Genomic DNA, 25,191 nt, shown 5'->3' with positions numbered 1-25,191 from the left:
TTAATGCCACGGTCAGCACCAGTGACAGTGACAGTGCATGGTGAGCACCCCCACGGATGGAACTCCAATCTCCTGACACCCCCAAAGCCCCTTCCCAGCACACTCAGAGTCACAGTCCTCACCTCCCCTCTCCTTCCCAGAGCTCTTCTCGGTGCCTGTGCTGGAGGGTCCCACCGAGCCCACCGAGGGGTCCCCCATGAATCTCAGCTGCCTCAGCACCCCCAGCCCCCTGCGGCCCCCAGCCCCCCTCCTGTATGTGTTCTACCGGGACAGGCAGGTGGTGGGGGGCCCGCAGGTGTCCCCGCAGCTGCAGGTGCCCGCCGTGGGGGTCTCCCACTCGGGCAATTACAGGTGCCAGGTGCGCTCTGAGGGCGGGACTGTGTGGAAGAGCAGTGCCCGGCTCCACGTCATGGTGCGCAGTGAGTGCGGGGATGGGACCGGGGAGCTCCCAGAGACCCCTTGGGTCTCCCAGCTCTGACTGGGGATCCCAAGTCCTTCCTGACACCAGCTCTGGGGCCCCCAACCTTTCCTGGATCCCTCCCTGGCTCCCACCCGCTCCTTTCTCAGGTCATTCACTGAATCCCCCAGCCCTACATGGGAACCCCCATCCTTCCCTGACACCTTTTCTGTGTCCTGCCATCCCTGCCCCAGGCCCCATCTTAGGTCCCCTATACCTGGCCTGTGTCCCTTATCCCTCACTGTGTCTTCTCACCCCTCTCCGCGTCCCCCCGCCCCTCTCTGAGCTCCCTGCACGTTCCCCAGGTCCCACCATCCCCTCCCTGGGTTCCTGGGTCCCCTTCCTTCTGTCAGCCCCCTCCCTCTCCAGGTGTCCCCTCCCTGAACTCCCCATCATCCCTCGGCTTTCCAAGCCCCCCCAATCTCTGCACCCCCTCTCTCTCTCTGGTGTCTCCCTGCCCCTCCCCGAGCTTCCAGGTCCCTCACTGTCGCCTGATGTCGCCCCCTCCCACAGGGGTCCCACTCTCGGGGGTGTCCCTGTCAGCACAGCCCCCCGCGGGACAGGTGGCACTCGGGGACAGCCTGGTGCTGAGCTGCACGGTGGCCACGGGGACAGGTCCCCTGTCCTTCTCCTGGCACCGGGAGGGCTCAGGGGCCCTGCTGGGCACCGGCCCCCGCCTGGAACTGCACCACGTTGGGGACAATGACAGCGGCCAGTACCGGTGCCGGGTCCGCGACGGGGACAGCGTGGCCGAGAGTGACGCCCTGAATGTCACCGTCCTGGGTGAGCGGGACCCTCGGGCTGGGGGTGACCCCACCTACGGCAGCCCCAACCCACCACACCCGGTGCCAGCCCTATCTGTGTCCCGGCAGTGCCGGTGGCCAATGCCACCATCACCCCCTGGCCCCTGTCACACCCGGTGCGTGCAGGTGACAACGTGACCCTGCGCTGCTCGGTGCACGTGGGCTCAGCCCCTGTCACCTTCACCTGGCTGCACAACGGGCAGGAGGTGGCCCAGGGTCCCCTCCTGGAGCTCAGGGACATCGATGTGGGACATTCGGGCACCTACCAGTGCGTGGCCACCAACCAGCTGGGACAGGACGGGCACCGCGTATTCCAGGCACTCAGCCCTGAGCTGACCCTGTTGGAGACCCCTGGCTCACCCTCGGTCACAGGTGGGGGTCACACGGGGTCACCAGGGTGTTCAGGGCCCCCAGGGTTCAGTGTGACCCCAGTGTGTCCCCTCTGTCCCCAGCAGTGGCTGTGAATGTCAGCAGGACCCTCCTGTTCCTGTTCCTGCTCCTGGCTGTCATCGGGGGCTGTCACTGGTGGCACCGCCGGGGTGGGTGACAATGGCGGGGGACCAGGTCCTACAGGAAGTGGGGGGTAGCCCCACAGCCTGGGGGGGCCATTGGGGCATCACCCAAAGTCCCTGACCTGGAGGATCTGAGCCCCCAGTGCCCTTTGCTTGGGGTGCTCTCAGGTTTGGGGGCATTCTGGGTGGTCCTGGGCTTTCCTAGGAGGGGCCTTGAGGAATATTGGGGTGTCACTGGGATCCCCTGGAGGCTTTCAGGGAGGTGTTGGAGAGTTGTGCAGGGATGTTGAGAGCTCTTCAGGGATCCTGGAGCAGTTTGGAGCCTTCCCTGCATTCCAGTCTTGGGGTTCTTGGGGGCTTGAGGGGTGCTCAGGGGCCATGTGAAGAATCAGGGCCCCGAGGCAGTTCGGGGGTCCTGGGGAGGGGGTTGGAGTACCTGGGTGGTTCAGGTGTTCTGGGGCTCCTCAGGGGTGATTTGGGGTGCAGGGGCCTGGGAGTCCAGTAGAAATCAGGGTCTGGTGGGAGCTCAGGGGTGCAGTGAGGATTTAAAGGTCTCAGGTGGGGCGGGGGCCCACGGCACCCCATGATCACCCCATCCTCTTTTTCTTGCAGCTGCCAGGAGATCCCAGGACAGGTGAGTGGGGAGCTCCAGCCACGACTCTCCTTGACCCCCTCCCCAGACACCCCTCAGACCCCCCCTTATCCCCACAGGGCCCCCAGAACCCCCTCATCCCCTGGAGGAGGGGGAGGGGCAGGACACAGAGCGGGCAGGGGGTGAGTGTGGGGGATGGCTGGGCACACGGACACGTCACCCATGGGTGTCACCCCAAGCCAGGTGTCCCCCCCAAGGACCTCAGGTGACCCACGCAGAGCTGCCAGGACCACGTGGGCGACTGCAGGACACCAGTGACATCCATGGGGACGTGCTGTGACACTGGGGGACACTGGGAGTCCCCATCCCATGGCTCCCGTGGCTTTTGCATTTATCTATTTGCTTTTGAATGTTGTTTTTGATAATAACTATTTAGATATAGTACCTATTAAAAATTCTTTTTAGTTATAAAATACTATAATATAACATAATATTATATGCAGTATAATATATAATATCTAATATATAATGTATTAAATATAATATATAATACATAATATATAATATATAATATATAATATATAATATATAATATGTTATATATTATATATTATTTTGACATATATATCTCACATATATAATATATAATGTATTCTGTATTATAAATTATATATGATATGTTATACATTATAATAAAATGTAATATGTTATTATATTATATATTATATATATAATATATAATATTATGTATTATGTATTATGTATTATGTATTATGTATTGTATATGGTATATTATATATTATATATGGTACATTATATATCATATATCATATATGATGTATTATGTATATTGCATATTGTATATTGTATAATATAATATATAGTGTATAATATAAAAATATATCACGTAATGTCTATTATATATAATATATATAATATAATGCATAATATATATTATAAATAATATTACAATATATATTACACAGAACATAAGATGTGAAAAGGCTTTTGTGGAACTAAAAAATACAATTTAAAGCCATCCACTGATGGCATGTAATTCCAGCAATATTACTCTATATAGAGAAAATTATTTTAACCTTTTTGGTTGCTCTTTGGCTGTTCCTCAAAAGCCCCCCAGCACTGGAAATTTTGTCGTTTTTTCCTCCTTTTATTAAACTTTAAAAAATTCTAAGGAGTGAGCTCCGTTTTTCAGAGTCACTCAGAATTTCTTGGATTTTTTTTTTAATCCTTTATGTTTTCTGTGGAGTAGCATTGCCACCTGCTGTTCGATATTCTGAACTACAGTGCTCATTTTGGGTGGTTTACCTCGATTTTACATGGTTCCATCGTCATCATCACGTCCTTTGGCATTTTTTGGGCTTAAATTTAGGCTAACCCCCTATTTTCATCATCTTAAGTTTCAAAGTGAGTGCGAAACCCTGTTGCCTTCCCTTATTAAGGGTTTAAATTGAGAAAACCTCCTTTTCCCCATCATTTGAGAGATTTAAATTAAGGGAAATTCCTCTTTCCCCCATATTTTAGGAGATTAAATTGGTTAGGAGATCCCATTTATTTGTCATTTTACTGGTTTGAGGTCAACACCCAAACTCTGCTCCATGCCTTGGCCAAACCTTCACCCTGGCAGGTTTGATCTCCTCCTGTGCTGACTTTTTCCATTCCTTGTCCTGCCACTGGAGGCAACACCCAGGAATTTTCCATCTTTTGTATTTTTTTGGTGTTCTGAAGGTTTTAGACCATTTTAATCAAGCCACAGCTGGCGAGTTTTGCTCATTTTCCCTGCCCTTCATAATCAATAACAAACATCCAAGGATTGCTCCCAGACAAAATACCTTTGGATTCCCGGGGTCCACTTCTCAGTTGCCCCCAAGAAATGGGGGTGGAATTCTTTCCTTCCTGTGCATCTTGGTTTGAAACACAAATGTCTGCCAAGGAGGGCAGGAATGGGAAAGAAGCCTCCTCCTTCCAAGTTATCACAACTTAAAAAATATGGAGCTTTCAGGGAAAAACGTAGAAAAGGGAATAACATCTCTCTAGAGGAAAATAAACAGAACAGAACAAACAACACAAAACCAGAACTTTCCCCCAAGTTCAGGGGGAAAAAAATCTGATTTTTCATGTTTGGTGCAGTTATAACCATGGCCAGAAGAGGGCGCTGCAAGGAGCAGTCCCGGCCAGCAGGGGGCGCTGCCACACACCAACAGCTCAGCCCCGCCCACTCTGCTATTGCCCCGCCCATCCCCTTCTGACCCCGCCCTCTCGATTGTGGCCCTGCCCCTCCACGTGGCTTTGGGGTCCCTGTCCCCCCCATATTGGGGTCCCCCCTTGTAACCCAGCAGGAGCCCCCTGCCCTCCCCCAGCCCCAAATCACGACCATCCAGGCCTGGAAAGAAGAGGATCCGTTTATTGGGGCGCAGGGGTTGCTCCCCAACACGCTGGGGGGGCCCTCCAGCAGCCCCCAAGGCACTGTGGGGCAGCGGGGTGGGCGCAGCAGCACCGCCCCCACCCTGCTAAATAATAATAATAAAAAAAATCACTTTGGTCCTGACTGAACTGGGGCCGGGGGGCACCCGGCTGGTCCACGGCGGGGGTTAAGGCAGTTTGGGGTTGCTCTCTGGCAGGCAGAGGCCTGGGGGGTCTGGAGGGGCTCAGAGGATCTGGCGGGGCATCCCGTAGCCCGTCATGCCAGCCTGCGAGGCGCCCCGGTTGGTGCCCATCTGCAGCCCGATGACGCTCTGCCCCTCCTTCAGCTTGTCCTCGGAGAAGACGCGCCGGTTCTCCTGTGACTTCCTGCGGGCACAGCGGGCGTCAGCGTCCCCAAGGGACCCCCACAGCCTGGCCTCCTCCCCCTCCAGCACCCCCAGCACCTACTTGGGGAACCAGTTGGGGTCTCCCACGAAGAGCCCGTCACCCTTGGCCACGGCCAGGCTGCCCAGGTTCATCAGGGTCCTCTGCACGCACGCCATGTTCTTCCCTGGAGGACCCACAGCAGGCTCAGCTCTGTCGCCACCCTGTCCCTGTCCCTGTCCCCATCCCACCCCACGGCCTCCAGGTCACTCACCCTCCCAGAGATCCACGGTCTGGAAGATGTCGGTGGCGGCGATGCCGTAGCGCTCGGCCGCCTGCAGGAACTGCGAGATCTGCTCCATCTGCTTGAAGGCCATGGCCGACGCCTGGATTTTGGCCACGGGCGCCTGTCCCCGCGGGTGGAGGCTGTTGATGAGCCGGCACAGCACCTGCAGACAGGGACAGGGTTAGCCTCAGGTGAGTGGCATGGTCACCCCCTGCCCGGCTGGCCCCAGGGCTACTCACTGTGCCATCCTTCAGCCACTGCTGGAAGCCGTCCCTGCCGGGCGCCGGCTGTGCCACCGCGCTGCCGCCGTCGCCGCCGCACTGCGCCAGGATCCAGCGCACCAGCACCTGCTCCAGCTCGGGGTCGTACTGCCGGTCGATCTTCTGCTGCACCTCCCGGCTCAGCCCGTACGAGGGGCCCCGGTTCGCCATGCTGACGGCAGGGGGGTCTGCAGGGATGGCACCCGTCAGTGGTGGCACCGGAGCACCCACCCCGTGAGCCCCATCCTGCCTGGACGTCCGGCGTGCAGCCTTATCACCCACACCAGGCGCTGCCCAGGCTCTGCCCTCTTCCTGCCCAGCTGGCCGGGAGCAGGCGCTGGCTCCGTGCCCACCCGAGGGGCAGCAGGGTGGGCAGCACCGTGACCCCTCCGTGCCACCCTGAGCATCCCCATCCCACGGCCCGGCCCCGCGCGGGCTCGGCAGCCACCGGGGGCCGGTCGGAGCTTGTTTGCGGATCTCGCCCGTTTGCTCGGGCCCGGAGCCAGATCCGGGACTGGCGCGGGAGCGTGGGGCCAGAGCTGATGGCGGCGGTGTCCCCACCCTGGCGGGGCAGCCAGGCCCCACCCCTGGCCAGGTGCTGTGCCAAGGTGCCGCTGGAGCGGTGCCACCCATGCTGGAGATAATGCCCACGGGGGATATGAGCAGACTGTCCCTGCCCGTACAGCCAGGGTGCCCCGAGCCTCCAGGGTCTCTCTGTGCCCTCTGCCCACCCATGTGTGGTGGGCACATGAGGCTGCCCACCCGTTCATTGCCCCCACGCCCTGTCCTGCCCCGCTGGCATTTGGGGGCACCAAGAAGGCAGAACCCGTACAGGCAGCCCTGCCGTGCCCCCGTGTCCCTGTTCCAGCCGGGCACATGTGGCAGCTGCTGCCCACGGGGTGCCAGGCTGAGCTCGGGGCAGAGTTCACCCCTGTCACACACCCAGCTCGGGGGTCCTGTCACCAGGAGCAGCCCCAGGAAAACCCGAGCCCAGCCGGGTGTGCCCCCAAAGCCAAAGCCTTGGGACACCGCGGGGGTCTCCAGGGGCGGGCCTGGGGCATGGGGACCCCGCGGGGAGTGGCGTGGGGAGCGGCCGGCCGGGGGCCAAGGAGTTGGGAAACAAAGAGGAGCTGGAACTGGGATCATTTCCCGACCCAGCCGGAGCTTGCCCAGGCGGGATGGGGACACACCCGGACCCAGCCCCGCTGCCCCGGCGACCTCCGGACTCCGCGGGGGGGGCGGCTGCGCCCAGCCCGGCTGGGCTGGGGACCCTCCGGCCATCGTGGGGGCAGCGAAAGTCCCAGTTATGGGGCAGCCCCCCGGAGGTCTCCAGGGACAGCCTGGACACCCCCGAGCTCTCTCCAAGGACTGGCAGGGAAAGCGCTGGGACCGGCCCCGCTGGGACCCAGCCACCCTGGGGACCCCCGAGACCCCCAGTGCCAACGGGGAGGGGACCCCAACCCGCACGAAGTCCCCTTGGGGACCCCGAGACACCCCGGGGACTGCAGGGAGAGGCTGTACCCAGGGCTCGACCACCCTGGGGTGCCCAGAGCCCCCCGGGAACAGCGGGGAGGGGACACCGGGGAGACGCGGCCACCCCGTTGGCGGCGGGGAGGGGACCGGAGCCAGCCCCGCGGGCGCGCCCCGGGGCTCCCCGCACGGCGGGGCCGGAAGCCGCACCCCGGTCCCGTTTCCCGGGCGCGGCCGCGTGTCCCGGAGGCTCCACGGGCGCGGTCCGGCCGCAACCGCTACCGGGGTGGGGGGGGACACCCCGGGGGACACCGGACGCGCCCCGGGGACTGGTGGCCGGTCCCGAGCCGGTCCCCATCTCCGCCCCTGTCGCCGTCCCGGTCCGCATCTCCTTCCCGGTGCCCGCGCCGCTCCCGGTGCCATCCCCATCCATCACGTGCCCACCTGCGCCCGGTGCCCGGTGCCAGCCCCTCCCTACCTGCGGCGCCGGTCCCGCGCTCCCGGGGCGGCAGTGCCGGATGCCGCCGCCCGCGCCCTTTTCACGGCTGATGTCACCGGCACCGCCCGGCACCGCCCGCCCCCGGGGCGGGATCCGCCGGGGCCGCGGCCAGGGCTGGGACCGAGCGGCACCGCGCCCCGGGCGGCCCCGCCCCGGCATGGGGACACGGGGGGCGCGGGGACAGGGTGGCCGTGGCGGGGACAGGGTGAGCATGGTGGGGACAGAGTGGCTGTGGTGGGGACAGGGTGAGCATGGTGGGGACAAAGTGGCTGTGGTGGGGACAGGGTGACCGTAATGGGGACAGAGTGGCCGTGGTGGCGACAGGGTGGTCGTGGTGGGGACAGTGTGGCTGTGGTGGCCGAGGTGAAGATGGGGTGGTCGTGGTGGGGAGGGGACAGAGTGGCCCTGGTGGCCAACGTGAGGATGTGGCTGTGGCGGGGACAGTGGCTGTGGTGGGGACAGGGTGACAGAGATTGTGCCAAGGACAGAGTGGCTGTGGTGGCAGGGGGACATGGGGGCTGTATGGGGACTGGGTGGCTGTGGTGGCAGGGGGACACGGGGGGACAGGGTGGCTGTGGTGGCTGAAGTCAGGATGGGGGTAACCACGGTGCTCAGTGTCACACACGGTGGCTGAGGTGAGGACAGTGTGGCTGTGGTGACAGTGCCACACAGGGTGGCTCGCTGTAGTGGTTGAGGTGACAATGTGGTGGCTGTTGTAGCGACACAGCGGTGACAGTGGCTGTGTGGGGACAGCGTGGCTTGTGGTGGCTGACATGACGATGGGGTGGAGCCTGAATGTCTGCAGTGGGGACAGGGGGGACACAGGGGACACAGGGACAGAGTGACCATGATGGGGACAGGCTGGGCGTAACCCCCTGAGGATTTTGGTGGGGACTGTGGTGACAAAACCTCTCGTGGTGGCTGTGATGGGGACAATGCCCACAGTGGCACTTGGTGGGTGCCAGGACCCTGCTGTGATGATGATGATGATGGTGATGATGATGGGGACAAGCAGGGCCTGGCTCTGGTGGCAGGGGGACAGCTGAGGCTGGGGGGGAGGACGTGGCCTCCTCAGCACCCGCAGTGTCCCTGGTGGCGCCGGCGCAGACGGTGGCGTTGGCACGGGTCCCGTCTCCATGGAAACCGCCACCAAAACAACAAACAAAACCCGGGCTCAAGGCCACCGGCCGCCTCCGGAACCGGTGACAGGGCCACTGCTACTGTCCCCGTCACCCCACCCACCCTCAGCACCCAGCTCGGCACCCACCGTGCCCAGCTCAGCTGGCTGCCACCACTGGGATGGCACTGCCACACTCTGGGTGTCACCAGAGCTCGGCTGGGATGGCACTGTCCCACTCTGATGTCACCAGAGCTCAGCTGGGATGGCACTGTCACGCTTTGGGCCAGCCCAGAAGTGTCCCCTTGCCCTCCCTGGGTCACTCCCGCACCCTTGGGTGCCACAGGGTGGGGTGGCTTTAACCCTCTAAGGGCTGTGGGTGTCCCCTGGGGACTTTGGGTGGTGTTTCCTGTGGCTTTGGGGACATGGGTGGGGGACACATGGAGGAGGAGAGCAGGGCAGGGAGTGACACATGGGTGACCCATGGGACAGCAATGACATGGGGGAACAAGGTAGGGGGTGACAGGGGTGGGGTTAGGGGTGACACAGGGGCAGGACCTAGGGGTGACAAAGCAGATTTAGGGGTGACACAGGGGACAGGACCCACCGGGGGTGGCCCAGGGGCAGGAAGGTCCCAAGGGACTTGGGTGACAGGAACAGTGACACTGGGGCACAGCCAGGGGACACAGGGGGCAATTTGGGGACAGGACTCCCAAAGGGCACGGGGGGGGGGGGGTTGAGGGGGAGGGGACCTTGGGGACAAACTGAGGGACAGAGGGCAGGATGAGGGGCACGGTGTGACAATGGGCAGCAGGCAGGGGGACACGGGGTGGACATGGCAGGGGGACACCGAGGGACAGGGGTGGATGTGACAGGGGGGGGACATGATGGGAATACGGGGGGACATGAAGTGGGCGGGGCCAGGGGACACGGGAGGAACTAATAGGGGACATGGGGGGGACATGGGGGCTGTGGCAAGGGGACATGGGGTGGGTGTGGCAGGGGGACAAAAGGCGACATGGGGGGTGTGTAGCAGGGGGACACAAGGGGACATGGGGAGCATGGCAGGGGGACACACGGGGACATGGAGTGGGTGAGGCAGGGGGGACACAAGGGGACATGGGGGGACATGGGGAGCATGGCAGGGGGACACAAGGGGACATGGGGTGGGTGTGGCAGGGGGGACACAAAGGGACATGGGGTGGGTGTGGCAGGGGGGGTGACACAAGGGGACACAAGGGGCCATGGAGTGGGTGTGGCAGGGGGGGGTGACACAAGGGGGACGCGATGTGGGGAAGGGGTGGGGGGGGGGTGACCAACGTCCGCGACCCGACGCGACCCACGCCGGAGCCCACGCGCGACCCCCCGGTGACGTCATCGCCTGTCCCCGCCCCCCGGTGACGCGATCCCGCGCCGTGGCCATATAAGGGCATGAGCGCGCAGGCCACGCCCCTCCCGCCAGCGGGGCCGCCGCCAGGCCCCGCCCCCCTCCCGGGGGAGGGGGAGAACCGAGGGAGGGACACCGGAACGGGGAGGGGGAGGGGGTTGAGGGGGGGGCTGAGGGAAGCGGGAGGGGATGGGGACATTGGAGAGGGGACAGGGATGGCGGCCACCCGGATAGGATGGGGAAAGGACAGCGAGGAGATGGCGGGAAAATCCCATGGGGGGGGGGACACGGAGAAAATGGGGAGGGGGAGCGAGAAGATGGGGGGGACACCCCAAGGGAGGAAGATGAGGGGAGGAAAATGGGGCTGTGAGAGAAACGGGGGGACAGAGAAATTCGTGGGGGGATAAGAGAAGATTGGGGGGGGGGGGTTACCAGGAAATGGGGGGGTACCAGGAGGATTGGGGGGTGGGATTGATAGGGGGAAGCCGGGAAGATGCGGGTAGGGAAGGTGCAACTGTGGCCAGAGGATGAGGAAGATGAGGACACAGGAGAATGGGGGAGCCTGCACAAGGCACGGAGAGCGGGACGAGGAGAGAGGGGGACACCGAGAAGATGGAGTGGGGGTAGGATGGAGTGGAAGACATGGGACAGAGGGGGTTTAGAAGGAGGGGGAACGTGGCAGAACCCGGGATGCCTCGGGGATCCCCCCGCCGACAGGAGCCAGAGCTGCTCTCACGCCTCTTTATTCCCCCCCGCCCATCCTTTCACCCAGGGGGTCCCGGGGGTCCCTAGAGCAGCGTGGCCACCTCGAAGCGCTCGGAGCAGCACCCGCGGGCGCCCACCCTCTGCCGCCGCTGCTGGGCCCCCTCCCTGCGGCGCCGCGCCCCCAACCCCTCGGGGCGGGGGGTCTGGCCGCGCTCCGGGGGACCCCCCGTCCCCAACGCCTCCGCCGACACCGAGCTCACCGGGGCCGAGCCGGGCTCTGCGGGGAGATAAGCAGCGTCCGGCCCCGCCGCGGCACCCGCCGGGGCGGCCACGGGGCCCGGGGCACGGGGGTGGGGGGCGCGGGGGGGCCGCACTCACGGTGCCGCTGCAGGTCCCGCAGCGCGATGGAGGAACCGGGCCGGGCCGGGGCCGCGCCCCGGTAAAGCTGCAGCGCCTCCAGGAGCTCCGATTCCAGCGCGAACTCCGCGTCCCACTCGTAGTTCTCGTCCACCGAGGTGTTTCTCCTGCGGGGAGGGGGCGAGGGGCACGGCCTGAGGGTGTGAGACCCCGGGGGTGGGCTCCAGGGGAGACCCCAAAAAGTGAAAGCGCGGGGGATGGGTAGGAGAAGCCAGGGATGGAGCTCAGGGCAGACCATGAGGGGTCGGATGCCAGGGCAGACCCTGGGGTGTCGGATGGCAGGGATGGGCATGAGACCCCAAAGATGAAAGCCAGGAGAGACCCTAAAAAGTGAAACTGCGGGGGATGGGTATGAAAGCCTGGGGATGGGTAGGAGAGGCCAGGGATGGAGCTCAGCGCAGACCACGAGGGGTCAGATGCCAGGGATGGGCATGAGACCCCAAGATGAATGCCAGGAGAGACCCCCAAGCTTTGGTGCCCCGGGATGGGTGTCAGGAGCAGATGCCAAGGCCAGATCCCAGGGATGAGCGTCAGGGACACCGCCCCGAGGGATGTGGGGACACGGCAGGGATGCTGGGGGAGAACTGGAGTGGTCTCTCGGGACACGGACACAGGGGGGTGTCCCCAGGGCACTGCAGGGCTGCGAGGCAGCCAGGTGGCTCCGTGCCAGCCCACCCCATGCCAGCCGGGGTGGGACAGGCCCGGAGCTGCCCCGGCACGCTGCAGGAGCTCATCCCAGCGCCCTGCCCACGGCTCACCTCTTCCCGGCGCCAGCGTCCGTCCTGCCCCGTCCCTCCTCCGCTGCCGAGCCCCCACTGTGCCAGCTGCCCCCGTCCCCGACGGGGGTGCCCAGGAAGGTGCCCCCCAGGGACGGTGCCAGCGAGGGGGGCCGCAGGAAGGAGCCGCTGCCGCGGCCGCTGCTCTGGCTGGTCAGGCTGCCCCGCGGGAGCTTCTCCGGGGCTGCGGCGTCCGGCGGCCGCCCCGGGGCCTCAGTCCGGAGATGTGGGGCCGGCTGGGGGGGCGGCCCGGGGCTGGGGGAGCGGGGCCAGGAGGGGGAACCGGGCAGCGAGGCCTTGGCGGGGCCCACGGGCAGCCGGGGGGGCTGAAGGAACGCGGCGGTGGCGGGGGGGGAGGTGGCGTTGGCACTTGTGTCGATGCAGTCCGGGCACAGCGTCCGCCCCGAGCGCGGGGGGCTGGCGGGGGACTCCGGCCGGGCACTGGGGGGCTCCCCCGGCTCCTCCGGGGGGGGCCAGTCGCCGTCCACACACATCTCCTTGAAGAAGGGCAGGCTGAGGTACTGCAGGATGCCGCTGATGGCCGGGGGGGCGGGGGTCACCGGGGGGCCGCTGGCCGGCCGGGGGGAGCCCTGGCGGGGCGGTGAGTCCCGGGGGGGGCCGTGGCGGGGCCGGGGGGGCTCCGGGACGGCGCTGTAAGGCAGGGTGGCGGTGGCAGAGGCCACGGGGCTGACGTCGGTGATGCTCAACGCCACGGCCTCGTCCACGGGGCTGCTGCTGCCGTAGCCGAAGTAGCGGCCGTGGCGGTGCCCGGAGGCCCGGGCGCCCCGGCGGGGCTGCCCCGCGGGCTGGGGGCGCAGCGAGACCCCCCTGTGCCACACGGGCTCGTCGTCTTCCTCTTCTTCCTCCTCGTCCTCGTCCTCATCCTCCTCCTCCTCGGCGGGCAGCTGGCGGTAGGGCTGCAGGGGATCCCGCGGAGGCTCCGGCTCCGGCCGCGGGTCGCTCTCCAGCACGAAGCGGCCGTCGGGGCCGCGGCAGATGCGCTCCAGCGGGACGTGCTCCCGGCCGTGGCTCTCGTAGGCGGGGTAGGGGGAGCCGGCGATGCTCAGCCCCAGGCTGGTGCCGGCCTTTTCACCCCACAGCAGGCTCCGGTGCAGGCTCCGGCACGGCGACGGCTGCAGCTTCAGCTTCACCGTGCTGGCGGGGCTAGCAGGGCCACGAGCATTGCTGCAGGGAGAGGCGGCAGCTGCAGCACCCCCAGCCGTGCTGCCGGGCCCTGCTCCTGCATTTCCTGAGCTTTTCTCCAGCCAAAATTGCCCGGAGGGAGCACTCCAGGAGAGCACCCCGCTCCTAACGCCCTTGGGCAGGGTGTGGCTGTCCCCAAGCTGTCCCTGTGCCCCCAGCTGGTGGCAGAGGGATGATGAGGAGCGCAGTGGGATGGGACAGGGAGAGGGACAGGGATGGGAAGGTGGCATGGCCAGGAGTGGGACAGGGAGGGAGAGGGATGGAGGGGAGCATGACATGAAAAGGGAGAGGGAGGAGAGTGTGGCATGGCCAGGAGTGGGATGAGAGGCAGCAGGATTTGGGGGAGTGGAAGGCAGAGGTGTGACATGGCAGGAGTGGGATAGGGAGGGAAGGGGATGTGGAGGAGCATGGCATGGCAAGAGTGGGACAGGGAGGGAGTGTGGCGTGGCATGGCGTGGCAGGACAGGGAGGGGGTATGGCATGGTGGAAGTAGGACAGGGAGGGAGCGGGATGGAAGGAGCAGGACAGGAAGGGAGTGGGATGGAGGGACCAAGGCAGTGACACAGCAGGACAAGGCGGGGAGCGTGGCAATGGCGTGACTTACTGTGGAGGTGGAAGCTTCTTGCTGGGGGAGAAGACGAGTGGTGGATCTGGAAGGCCATGAGAACACAGGGGGATCACACGGCGAGCAACTCAAAACGTGATGAGGAGGAGGAGGAGCAGACGGCAGCACCCACTCTGTCCCCACCCAGGCTGGCCCGTCCCCTGTCCCCTGTCCCCACGGGGGTACCTTGGCGGCGCTTGCGGACGCGGGCGGCACGGCGCCGGTTCATGATGCAGGCGGCCATGGTGCTGAAGATGACGGCCACGCTGAGGAAGCAGATCCCCCCGATGACCCCCGCCAGCACCGGCTGCGGCAGCAGCTCCGGCAGCTGCGTGCGGGACGGGTACACCTCCATCCCTGCCACACACAGGGCACCCCATCAGGCTGGCACAGCCCCTTGGTGTCACCACATCATGGGGACACGGCAAAGCCTCAGCTCTTGCCCCACCAGGGCTGCCCTGAGCCCCCTGTCATACACAGAGCACCCCAACAGGCTGGCACAACGCTCCTGGTGTCACCACATCATGGGGACATGGCAAAGCCTCAGCTCTTGTCCCACCAGGGCTGCTCTGCCCTTGGGGGCCCCCTGCCACACACAGGGCACCCCACCGGGCTGGCACAACCCCCCTGGTGTCACCACATCATGGGGACACGGCAAAGACTCAGCACTTGCTCTACCAGGGCTGCCCTGAGCCCCCTGCCACACACAGAGCACCCCATCAGGCTGGCATGGTCCTCTGGTGTCACCACATCATGGGGACACAGCAAAGCCTCAGCTCTTGCCCCACCAGGGCTGCCCTGAGCCCCCTGTCATACACAGGGCACAACCCCCCTGGTGTCACCACATCATGGGGACACAGCAAAGACTCAGCTCTTGCCCCACCAGGGCTGCTCTGAGCCCCCTGTCATACACAGAGCACCCCAACAGGCTGGCACAACCCCCCTGGTGTCACCACATCATGGGGACACAGCAAAGCCTCAGCTCTTGCCCCACCAGGGCTGCTCTGCCCTTGGGGGCCCCCTGCCACACACAGGGCACCCCACCGGGCTGGCACAACCCCCCTGGTGTCACCACATCATGGGGACATGGCAAAGGCTCAGCTCTTGCCCCACCAGGGCTGCTCTGAGCCCCCTGTCACACACAGGGCGCCCCATCAGGCTGGCACAACCCCTCTGGTGTCACCACATCATGGGGACACAGCAAAGCCTCAGCTCTTGCCCCACCAGGGCTGCTCTGCCCTTGGGGGCCCCCTGCCACACACAGGGCCCCCCATCAGGCTGGCACAGCCCCTTGGTGTCACCACATCATGGGGACACGGCAAAGACTCAGCTCTTGCTCTACCAGGGCTGCCCTGAGCCCCCTGTCATACACAGAGCACAACCCCCCTGGTGTCACCACATCATGGGGACACGGCAAAGCCTCAGCTCTTGCCCCACCAGGGCTGCTCTGCCCCCTGCCATGGGCACCAGGAGAGGGGATGCTCTGCTCCCCGAGGCTGAAGCCACTCTGGCTGTTGCCCCAGCTTTAGCCTTGGGGGTCCTGCTCTGTTCATGCCCTCAGTGTAGCAGCAGGGACATGGGGGTGGGAGCAGCACGAAGGGGGTTCTCCTTTGGGAATCTGGATGTTCCCCACCTCTGTTCTCCGTCCCCACGTGGCAGCCCAGCCTCACCTGCCGTGGACACGTTCACCGTGTTGCTGGGGTCGCTGATGTAGCTGCCAGCAAAGGCCACCAGTCGGAACTCATAGAAGGCGTCCTGGGGAGGACACAGGGCCGTGAGCCACAGCTGCCACAGCGGCCACCGAGCCCTAACCCAGCCACACCTCACCTTGATGAGCCCTGGCACCAGCACCTGGGTGTCAGTGCCGGGGATGGAGCGCTCCAGCACCTCCCAGCCGCCCTTGTCCTGCCGCAGCTCCAGCGCGTACCCGCTCAGGGCCACCGAGGCACGGGCAGGGGGGTCCCAGCGCAGCAGGACCCCCCTCACGGTCTCGTTGGCAGTCAGAGCCCGGGGTGGGGACAGGAAGACGTGCACAGTCATGGCCGGCGGCTCCGGAGGCACTGTGGTCACTGGGAAGCCTTGGGGAGAAAGCAGAGGTTGGCGCCAGGCGGGAATGGGGCCACCGGGAGGGTTTTGGGGAGCTGCCCTTACCCCTGGGCACGGAGGTGACAATCTGACTGAAGGGGCCACTGCCCAGCTTGTTCTGGGCCAGGACGCTGAACTGGTAACTGGTGTCTGGCTGCAGGTTCTCCACCAGAAGGTGCTGAGCCCCCGCCGGCACCGACAGTGACACCCAGTCGTGGTGTGCCCGCGGCGGGTACCTCACCCTGGGGACAGTAGGGACCTGTGAGAGGGAGCTGAGGCCCCTGGGGGGGGACACAGCAGGGGTGGGCACTCACAGGGGGGTGTACCAGACGCTGAACCTCTGGAAGTAGCCTCCATCAAAGCCTGGCTCCCAGGAGATGTTGGCTGCCAGCAGCAGTGGGAGCACGGAGACGTTGGTGACAGCGTGGGGACTGGTACCTGGTGGGCAGCAGTGTCACACTGGGGGGCTTGGGCCACCCTTTCCAGCACCCCAGGATCATCCCAGTGACAGGCAGCTCACCCAGTACATGGACAGAGGTGGCAGTGGTGACACTGGCCACCTGGTTGGTGGCGGTGCATTCCCAGACTCCGTGCTGCTCCTTGATCAGGGGGTAGAGGACGAGGCTGCTGTTCCCATCCACCTGGGCACTGCTCTTCCCCATGCTGCCCACCTGTGGGGCACGGACACACTGACAGGGGGGGCCACCACCAACCCACTCCCGTGCAGGGCTGGGACTGTGACACTGCCACACCGGGGACAAGGGGACATGAAAAGGGGGGACATGGCCCACTGCCCTGGGGCTGGTTTGGAAGCCAAGGGCAGGGTTTTGCCAATTTTTTAGAGGACAGCCAAGCAAAGTGACCTCAGACCCTTCAGAAACCATGTGATGGGACCCCAGTTTGGGATGGGGGAGAGGGACACAGCCCCAGGAGTGATGTAGGGACAAGGACACTGCCCCAAAAATTATGCCCTGGAGGCCAAAAGCACTCTCTGTTCCTGGGTGGGGGGCTCAGCTGATCCCCCAAAGCAGCAGCCCCTACCTTCACCCAGGTGATGGTGGGCGGGGGATCCCCTTGAGCCACGCAGGGGATCACCAGCTCCCGGCCCACCTCCTGGAAATATTCCTCCTTGGGTCGCACCGTGAAGGCAGGAGGGTCCTGCAAGGCAGAGGGGCAGTTTGGGGGGGGGGCTTGGCAGGGGGTGCAGAGCCAGGATGGGGACCCCGAGGGGCTCCTCACCTTCAGCAGGACGCGCGTGGGCCGGGACTCGCCGGCGGTGCCGTAGCTGTTGTAGGGCGTGCAGCGGTACAGCCCCAGCGCGTCGTCGTTGCCCGTGGCGATGACGATGGATCCGTCGGGCCGAACGGACCAGCCGGGGAGCTGGGAGAGGAGGAGGAGGGATTTGGGAAGGTGGGAAGGACGGTGGGAGTGGGAGTGGCCGCACGGAGCAGCCGGGGAGCTGGGAGAGGGAAAGGGGTGAGCAGGAGGGATTTGGGAAGGAGCTGGGAGAGGGAAAGGGGTGAGCAGGAGGGGTTTGGGAAGGAGCTGGGAGAGGGAAAGGGGTGAGCAGGAGGGATTTGGGAAGGAGCTGGGAGAGGGGAATGGGTGAGCAGGAGGGATCTGGGAAGGAGCTGGGAGAGGGGAATGGATGAGCAGGAGGGATTTGGGAAGGAGCTGGGAGAAGGGAATGGGTGAGCAGGAGGGATCTGGGAAGGAGCTGGGAGAGGGGAATGAGTGAGCAGGAGGGATTTGGGAAGGTGGGAAGGATCTGGGAGAGTGGAATGGGTGAGCAGGAGGGGTTTGGGAAGGAGCTGGGAGAGGGAGTGGCTGTACCTTGGACCAGCCAGGGAACTGGGAGAGGGGAATGGGTGAGCAGGAGGGGTTTGGGAAGGAGCTGGGAGAGGGGAATGGATGAGCAGGAGGGATTTGGGAAGGAGCTGGGAGAAGGGAATGGGTGAGCAGGAGGGGTTTGGGAAGGAGCTGGGAGATAATGGGTGAGCAGGAGGGGTTTGGGAAGGAGCTGGGAGTGAGGAATGGGTGAGCAGGAGGGGTTTGGGAAGGAGCTGGGAGTGAGGAATGGGTGAGCAGGAGGGGTTTGGGAAGGAGCTGGGAGAGGGGAATGGGTGAAAAGGAGGGATTTGGGAAGGAGCTGGGAGAGAGGAATGGGTGAGCAGGAGGGATTTGGGAAGGAGCTGGGAGAGGGGAATGAGTGAGCAGGAGGGGTTTGGGGAGGATGGTGGGAGTGGCTCTACCTTGTCCAGCTCCAGCGGGCGCCCGTCCCTGGTCCAGGTGACTGAGAGCAGGGGCGGGTTGGCCCTGGAGGGGCAGCGGATCACGCCCCGCATGCCCTTGGGCAGGTGAGTCTCCGGGAGCATGGTGGTCACCTGCGCTGGGTCTGCGGGGACACACGGGGCTGGGGTCCCCACGAGGCACCCCTGTTCCCACCACAGCCCCCACAGCAGGGCCCCCTACAGCTTGGGGGTGCAGGAGGGGGTCTTACAGAGCACTGTGAGGAAGGCTGAGGCTGAAGGTGGCTTCCAGAGCCCGTTGCTGGGGGTGCAGGTGTATTTCCCAGCGTCGTCCGGGGTGGTTCGCTGCAGCAGGAGGCTCCCGTCCACCAGGACACGGACCCGAGCCTGCAGGTGGCTGGGAAGGGACGGCACAGCAGGGAGTGGCACAGCTGGGACCGTCCCTGCTGCCCTGGGGTGACGGATTTGCCGCCAGCACACACCCAGCCCGTCCCTGGCACTCGGGGGCAGGTTTGGGGGGCACAGCAGCGCTGGTGCCATCCCTGTTGGTGCCATACCTGAGGTGGAAGACGTTGCTGCTGCCCTGGAACCAGGTGTAGGTGAGGTTCCCTGGGTATGCCTCAGCCTGGCACGCCAGAAAGGCATCTTGGGAGATGTTGACAGTGACGTTCTGCGGTGGCACCACGATGATGGGTGGCCCTGGGGTGAGGGGCAGTGAGGGCTGGGCACAGGGGATGGCCCCAGCTGCTCCCAAAACCGACCATGCCAGGGCTCCCTGTGTGTGCCCAGCCCACGGGGCAGGGCTGGGGACCACGCTGTCCTTACCCTGCACGAGCACACGGGTGGTGTGGGTGACAGTGCCCTCCTTGCTGGAGGCGTGGCACGTGTAGGTGCCCGCGCTGGCACGTTCCACGGTGGCAATGCTCAGCGTCCCGTTGCTCACCTGCAATGGCACCAGCTGTGACACGGCCACCCAAGGGACAGCGACCTGCTCATGAACCGGATGGTGGCAGCAGGGAGGTGCCACCACACCGGGGATGGGCAGCAGAGCCTGGCCACACCCCACAGAGGGGTTTGTCACCCTCACCTGCACCGTGTCCCCGCTCTGGATGGGCAGGTCACTCCTCTTCCAGGTGACAACAGGCTGGGGGTTGCCGACAGCCCTGCAGGTGAGGCTCAGTGCAGCCTGGTCCCGCACCTCTACGAACGCAGGGGGGGTCTCCAGGAAGGTGGGGGGTGCTGGAAGGCAAATCCAGATCCAAACCCTCAGCCTCAGATCTGGCTCAACTCAAGGTGCCAGCCTTGGGAGACGCGGGCAGAGCAGCTGAGGGCGGGACGGGCCGGTACCGTTGACGGTGAGGTGGATCCAGGTGCCGTTCTGGAAGTCGGCGTCGGTGCTGTGCCGATCGAGGAAGAGCACCCGGCACTCGTACCAGCCCTGGTCCTCGGCACGCAGCAGGTCCAGGCGCAGCGAGGCACCTTCCTCCAGCCGCACACGACCTGTGCCACCGGCAGCGGCTCAGGGACAGCCACGTCCCCGGGCCACCCCCTCCCCGGGTCACGCCCTCACTGGGGCCACCCCTCTGCCGGGTCACCCCCTCCCCGGGGCCACCCCCCTCCCCGGGGCGCCCGCCCACGTTGGCACGGCGGGGGGCTGGGAACGGCGGTGCCAGCGACATTCAGCGCTACACACATGGGTGACAACGGACAGGAGGCGACAGTGGCTCTGTCACCCGCCCTCGCGCAGGGTGGCCTCGGCGGGGTCCCCCAGCACGGCGGGTCCAAGCACTTGGAGCATCGCTGGTCCCAGCACCCCTCCCACGACCCCCTTTCCCCCTTCCCGAGGACTCCCCCTCCCCCTGGGAGCCCCCCCGGCGCTCTCACCCTTAGGAGCCTTGCTAAGCCCCGGCACCCCCGCGGCACGGGGTGGGGGTCACGGTGAACCCCCGCAGCTTCCCGGGGGGACACGGTGACCGGAGCTCCCCCAGGCCGTGGGGTCCTCGCCAGCCCCACGCCCTGCGGCCTCTTTGATGAGGAGAGGGATAAGGGCCGAAGCGAGAGCGAGCGCAGCCCGTTAATCCCCCGGGCTATTATCAGAGCCATAATCGGCTCAGGGTGCAGTGGGCAATTGGCTCAGCCCAGACTGGGGTGCGCGGCCAGCGGCCCCAAATGAACGCACCGGCACCCCCTGTCTGGGGCACCCCATGTCCCGGGCACCCACCATCCCGGGCATCCCCGTTCTCCGAGCACCCACTGTCCAGAGCACCCCCTTCCGTGGGCATCCATCCTGGGCATCCATCCTTCCCTGCCGCCCCGGCACCCCCTGCCCCGGCACTGCCACCCCGGGCACCCCCCGGCCACGCCAGGTGACCTCGCTCCGGGACACCACGGTAGGGACACGGCACCGGCAGCACCGGAGCGGCCCACGATGCTCCATCGGCACCCCAGGACCTGCAGCTTCCCGAGGGGCTCCCGACACGGGAAGTTTTGGGGAGCCCCGCTGGCAGCCCCGCCCGGTGTCACAGACGGTCCCCACGCAGTGCCCGAGGCGCCGGAGCCCCGGCTGGCAGCGGGATTGGGATTCCGTGTCCCGCCGGATTCCGTGTCCCGCCAGACGAGCCCGGCAAGGATGAGGAGGAGGAGGAGGAGGAGTGGCAGGAGCCGGGCAGGCGGGTTTGGGCACCGAGATCCGCCCTGAGCCGTGCGAACCCCGCACACAAACACGTGCAAACCTTTCCCGCAGCGCCCAGAGCTGTCTCCCACCCCTCTGCCTTCACCCCACAGCTGTGGGATGAGGGGTCCGCCAGCCCTGGCTCCCACGCCGGGTTCTGGGAATTGGGGCAGCTCTGGGAAGCTTTGGGAAGCTTTGGGAAGCTCTGGGAAGCCCCAGCAGCTGCCAGCCCCCAGCCCCAGGCGCGGCGGGAGCAGCCGGTTACCGAACAAAGGTCCCTTTGGAAGGGATCAGAGCGGCCTGGGGACGCCCCTCATCCTCCCCCTAATCCCCCTGTGCCGGCCCCAGCCCCCTCCTCCTCCTCCACCGCCCTGCAAAAACAAAACCCTGTGGCCCAGCATCCCCCCGCGCCTGGCAACCGACATTCAGCGGGACACAAAGGGGGCTGCAGCCCCCGCCACGCGGCCAGAGCCGGGGAGGGGGGGCCCGAGCCAGCCCAGAGACCACCGACCCTCTTCTAGGGAAGGGGACAGTGGCCCGTGTCACCGTGGGTGGCGGTGGCACCCAGGGGAGAGCCGACCCCATCCCACCAAGCGCTGTCACAGAGGCAGCGCAGCCCACCCTGTCCCCTGGACCACCCCCCCGATCTCCCCAGGAGCGACACTGGTGACAGCAGCGGTGACACCTGATCTGATCCACCTGGGAAGCGGCGGATAGAGGGGGCTGGCATCGCCCTGCACCCACCTCCCCTGCCCTTTTTCCCAGCACCCATCCCTTCCCGGCCGATGGAAAACAAGAACAAGCCGCCCCGCTGGCGACGGCCGCCAGCCCCCCTGCCCACCCAGCTCGCCCTCATTCCAGCCACCAGCCCCTTCCCCCAGCGCTGATCCCAATCTGCTCCCGCGGCCGCCGGGGACGAGGGGACACGGCGGAGGGGGGCTGCGGGCAGCCCGGGCAGGGCACTGCCAGCCCCTTCCCGGGTAACCGGAGCCGCGGCAGCCCCGGGGCCCCTCGGCGCTCAGGTAACAGGAGCCCGGCCCTGGCCTCCCGGCAGAGCAGGTGCCTTGTCCTGCCCGGGGCGTTCCTTGTCACCGCTGGTCCCCAAGAGCCAAGGCGGAGCTGTGAAAGCATCCCCCAAAATCTGCACCCTCGTGGGAAGGGGCAGCAGGAGAGTTGGGTGTCCCAGCCGAGGTGATTTTTAGGCAGGGGGCAATTTTAGCAGCAGGGTTTGGCTCGTGATCCGGGCGTGATCGGCTCCCCCGAGGAAGGGTCGGAGCACGGATTTTGGCACAGACCGTCGGGGTTTGGGCTCAGCCCAAATCACCAGCCCTCCCCATGCCCGGGGGACACTCTTGTGGCTTCCCCCTCGTGCTCTCAGGGATCCTCTCGCTGGGATTCCTCTGGCTCTGCCACCGCTCACTTTAAATACCCGCTAAAGCAGCGAATATCCCCCTCCCACGCCCAGCCCGTCCCCGGCCCAGCTTTGCTCCAATTAGCAGCTCCCCCGAAATCCCCTCCCCAGCCTCAACCTTCAGGCGACCCGCACGGGCCGAGGCAGCGCCGGCAGCCCCCGGGCACGGGACACCCGGTGGCACCGGCAGGGCTCGGCCGTTCCACCCTGCGGGAGATGCTCCAGCAGCCCCCGGGGGTGGGCTGGGGGGGCTTCTCCCAGATTTCACCCTCTGGGGATCCCTCCCCTCTGCCAGCTGGGCACCCCCGTCCCTCCTGCCATCCCTGGGGACGGGGATTGACACTCACCTGCTGCAGGGACCTCCCTGGCCCCCCGAGACCCCCGGAAGAGCCCCCCACTTCCCCAGGTGTGGGTTTAAGGTGGTCCAACAGCAGCAGCACCCGGTTTGACCGAACCACAGCGAGTGGAGACACGGGACAGCCCACGGGGGTCCCGGGAACCCCCGCCCGCCCCGTCCCCGCCACTCACCCGCGTACTCGGGGTCCACGCGCGGCGAGTAGAGCCCGAACTTGATGAAGATGGGGAGGACGAAGCCGAAGCGAACCCACTCGATCACGTAGAGCGGCGGGCGCGCCTCGTGTGCGCCCAGGAGCCCGCAGCCCAGCACCGCGCTGCCCCCGACGCGCCCCACCACGGCCCGGGGCTCGCTCCGGCCGCTGCCTGCGGGACCGGCACCGGGCCGCGGGTGAGACGGGACACACCGGGATGAACCGGCACGGGGGCGGGACACAGCGGGACACAGCAGGACTCTTCCCCTGCCCACGGAATCCCCCGCCCCCGCCTCTCCGGGCCAAATCGATCCCACCGGGACACACCGGGACACACCGGGACCTTCCTCCCGCCCCCGGAGCCCCCCGCCCCCGCTGTCCCCAACCTCCTCCCGATTCCCTGGCACCCGGCACTGGGCGGACCGGTCCCGCCGGGACACACCGGAACACACCGGGACCCTTTCCCCGCCCCCGAGCCCCACGGCCCGGCACCGGCCAGACCGGCCCCGCCGCCCCCCCCCCGCCCCCCGGAACGGCCCCTCACCCCCGGCTCCGGCGAGCAGGCTGAGGACGGCGGCGCGCAGCCACCACCGCATAGCCCAGGCCCCCCCTGCGGCGGCTCCCGCGGCGTCACCGGGGCCCGCGGACCGGCGGGCTCGGCCGGGCAGCCCCGGGGGCACCGGCCCCGGGCGGGGGGCGCGGGGGGCTCCGCGTCCCGCCGCTCCTCATGCCCGGCCGGCCGCGCTCGGCTGCGCTCGGCTCTTCCCGGCTGCTTTCGGCTCTTTCCGGCTCGGTTCGGGTCCGTCCGGGTCCGCTCGGCTCCGGCCGCCGCCGCCGGGCGGCCGCAAACAAACCCGCGACGGCGGGAGGGGCCGCCCCGGCCACGCCCCCCGCCGCCCGTTGCCGCGGCGACAGCCAATCAGAAGACGTCGCTGAGCGCTTCTGAAGGCGACCAATGGCAGAGCGCGGCAGCGGGGAGCGGGGGATGCTGGGAAATGTAGTACCCGGGAGGGGCACGGGGACTGGGGGGCGCGTGGGGTGACACGGAGGGGGATATGGGGGGGAAAGCGAGGGGAACATGGGGGGACACATCGGGGATCACGCGTGAGACCGGGGGAAGCTCGGGGGGCTACAGGAGGGGCACCTAGAGGGAGGACACGAGTGGGACACATGGGGGGGACACACGTGGGACATAGGGTGGTACACGGGGGGGACACGAGGGGTCATGAATAGGACACAGACGTGCCACATGGGTGGGACACACGAGTGGGACACACAGGTGGGACCATGGAGGGGACACAGATGGGACACGAGTGGGACACATGGGCAGGGAAAACACTCCTGGGACCAGGGGACACAGGGGTGGGACCGTGGTCAAAGAGGGGACACAGGGGTGGGACATGGATGGGACACATGGATGGGACATGGACAGGACACGTGGGTGGGGTTTGGGTGTGTGACCACCCCATGGGACACAGGGACAGGTGGGTGGCACTGGGGGCAGTTCAGCCCTATATCCCCTCCGTCCCCTCTGCGTTCCCCTGTGCCAGAACTCCCCGCTCGCGCTCTCTAATCCCATCCTAAATGTGTCCCCACACGGGGACAGCCACCAGTGCCATGTCCCCATCCTGCGCGCTGAGCCGGAGCTGGGCCACTCGCCAGCCTGGGGGGGACAGGAGGGGACACAGAGGGGACATCCTGGATGCGTCCCCGGCTCAGAGCCGGGATCGAGTGACGATCAAACCCCGCACGTGTGACACCGGCCCGGCCACACGGGCGCCCCGGGAGCGGCGCTGGGGCGATGCCCCCCCAGCCCAGCCCTCTTTGGAGGGGGTGGGGGGTCCGTGGAGCCCCCCCGGCCCAGCCTGGCCCCCTGAGCCCGGGGGACTCTGAGGACAGCGTGGAGTCAGCGGGGTTAAGGGCAATAATTCTGCCGTAAGCAGCTTTGGGCCGCTCCGGCCCATGTGAGCTTAGGCTGGACACCGCTGTCCGGCACTGCCACCGCGGCCACGGCGTCCCCACCGTGGCCACATCGTCCCCACAGTGTCCCCATTGTCCCCGTGCTGGCCCCCACGCTGGGCTGGGCACCCCAAAGTGGCTGTGCCCCAGGTATGTGTCCCCCACACGGCTCCGTGCGCTGGTGTGGCCTCGCTGTGGCATCACCTGGGGGACACGGGTGTCCCCAAAACCCCACCCTCACGGGCCACCGGGGCCAGCTGGGTGGCCCCAGAGTTTTGGAGTGACCCCACAGCCTGTGGTGAGCCCCCCTTCCCAATTCTGGGCACATCTGGGCAAGGCACAGCTGGATTGCCAGCTGGATTGTCACCATACCAG

At 65.6% G+C, this 25,191-nt stretch overlaps 2 protein-coding genes across 3 annotated transcripts; both read right to left on the bottom strand.

The window, feature by feature from the left end:
* Positions 1 to 4,765: 4,765 nt before the first annotated feature.
* Positions 4,766 to 7,772, bottom strand: TAGLN2 (transgelin 2). Its single transcript, XM_084223204.1, has 5 exons — positions 7,664 to 7,772; positions 5,695 to 5,903; positions 5,444 to 5,618; positions 5,254 to 5,356; positions 4,766 to 5,172 (listed from the first exon to the last, which is right to left on the bottom strand). Exons 2-5 carry the CDS (start codon positions 5,884 to 5,886, stop codon positions 5,031 to 5,033), a joined length of 612 nt encoding a protein of 203 aa, XP_084079330.1. The 5' UTR covers positions 5,887 to 5,903; positions 7,664 to 7,772; the 3' UTR covers positions 4,766 to 5,030.
* A 3,081-nt stretch (positions 7,773 to 10,853) lies between these two features.
* IGSF9 (immunoglobulin superfamily member 9) lies at positions 10,854 to 23,688 on the bottom strand. 2 transcript variants are annotated; one of them, XM_084223310.1, is made up of 20 exons: positions 23,402 to 23,688; positions 22,838 to 23,029; positions 19,575 to 19,727; positions 19,315 to 19,466; positions 19,053 to 19,170; positions 18,785 to 18,926; positions 18,479 to 18,624; positions 18,231 to 18,373; positions 17,218 to 17,358; positions 17,020 to 17,136; positions 16,499 to 16,649; positions 16,293 to 16,416; positions 16,045 to 16,220; positions 15,721 to 15,971; positions 15,564 to 15,648; positions 14,080 to 14,250; positions 13,894 to 13,939; positions 12,069 to 13,271; positions 11,272 to 11,417; positions 10,854 to 11,170 (listed from the first exon to the last, which is right to left on the bottom strand). In XM_084223310.1, the coding sequence occupies exons 1-20, from the start codon at positions 23,451 to 23,453 to the stop codon at positions 10,977 to 10,979; spliced, it is 3,903 nt and encodes a 1,300-aa protein (XP_084079436.1). In that variant the 5' UTR covers positions 23,454 to 23,688; the 3' UTR covers positions 10,854 to 10,976. The 2 variants fall into 2 exon arrangements, with proteins under 2 accessions (XP_084079436.1, XP_084079437.1); XM_084223311.1 differs by lacking the exon at positions 14,080 to 14,250.
* Between the last annotated feature and the right edge of the window lie 1,503 nt (positions 23,689 to 25,191).

The sequence above is a fragment of the Fringilla coelebs genome (assembly GCF_963513975.1).
Source record: "Fringilla coelebs genome assembly, chromosome: 29".
NCBI classification, from domain to species: Eukaryota; Metazoa; Chordata; class Aves; order Passeriformes; family Fringillidae; genus Fringilla; species Fringilla coelebs.
The sequence above is the reverse complement of the archived record's forward strand: the minus strand, read 5'-3'. Positions and strand labels throughout refer to the sequence as shown.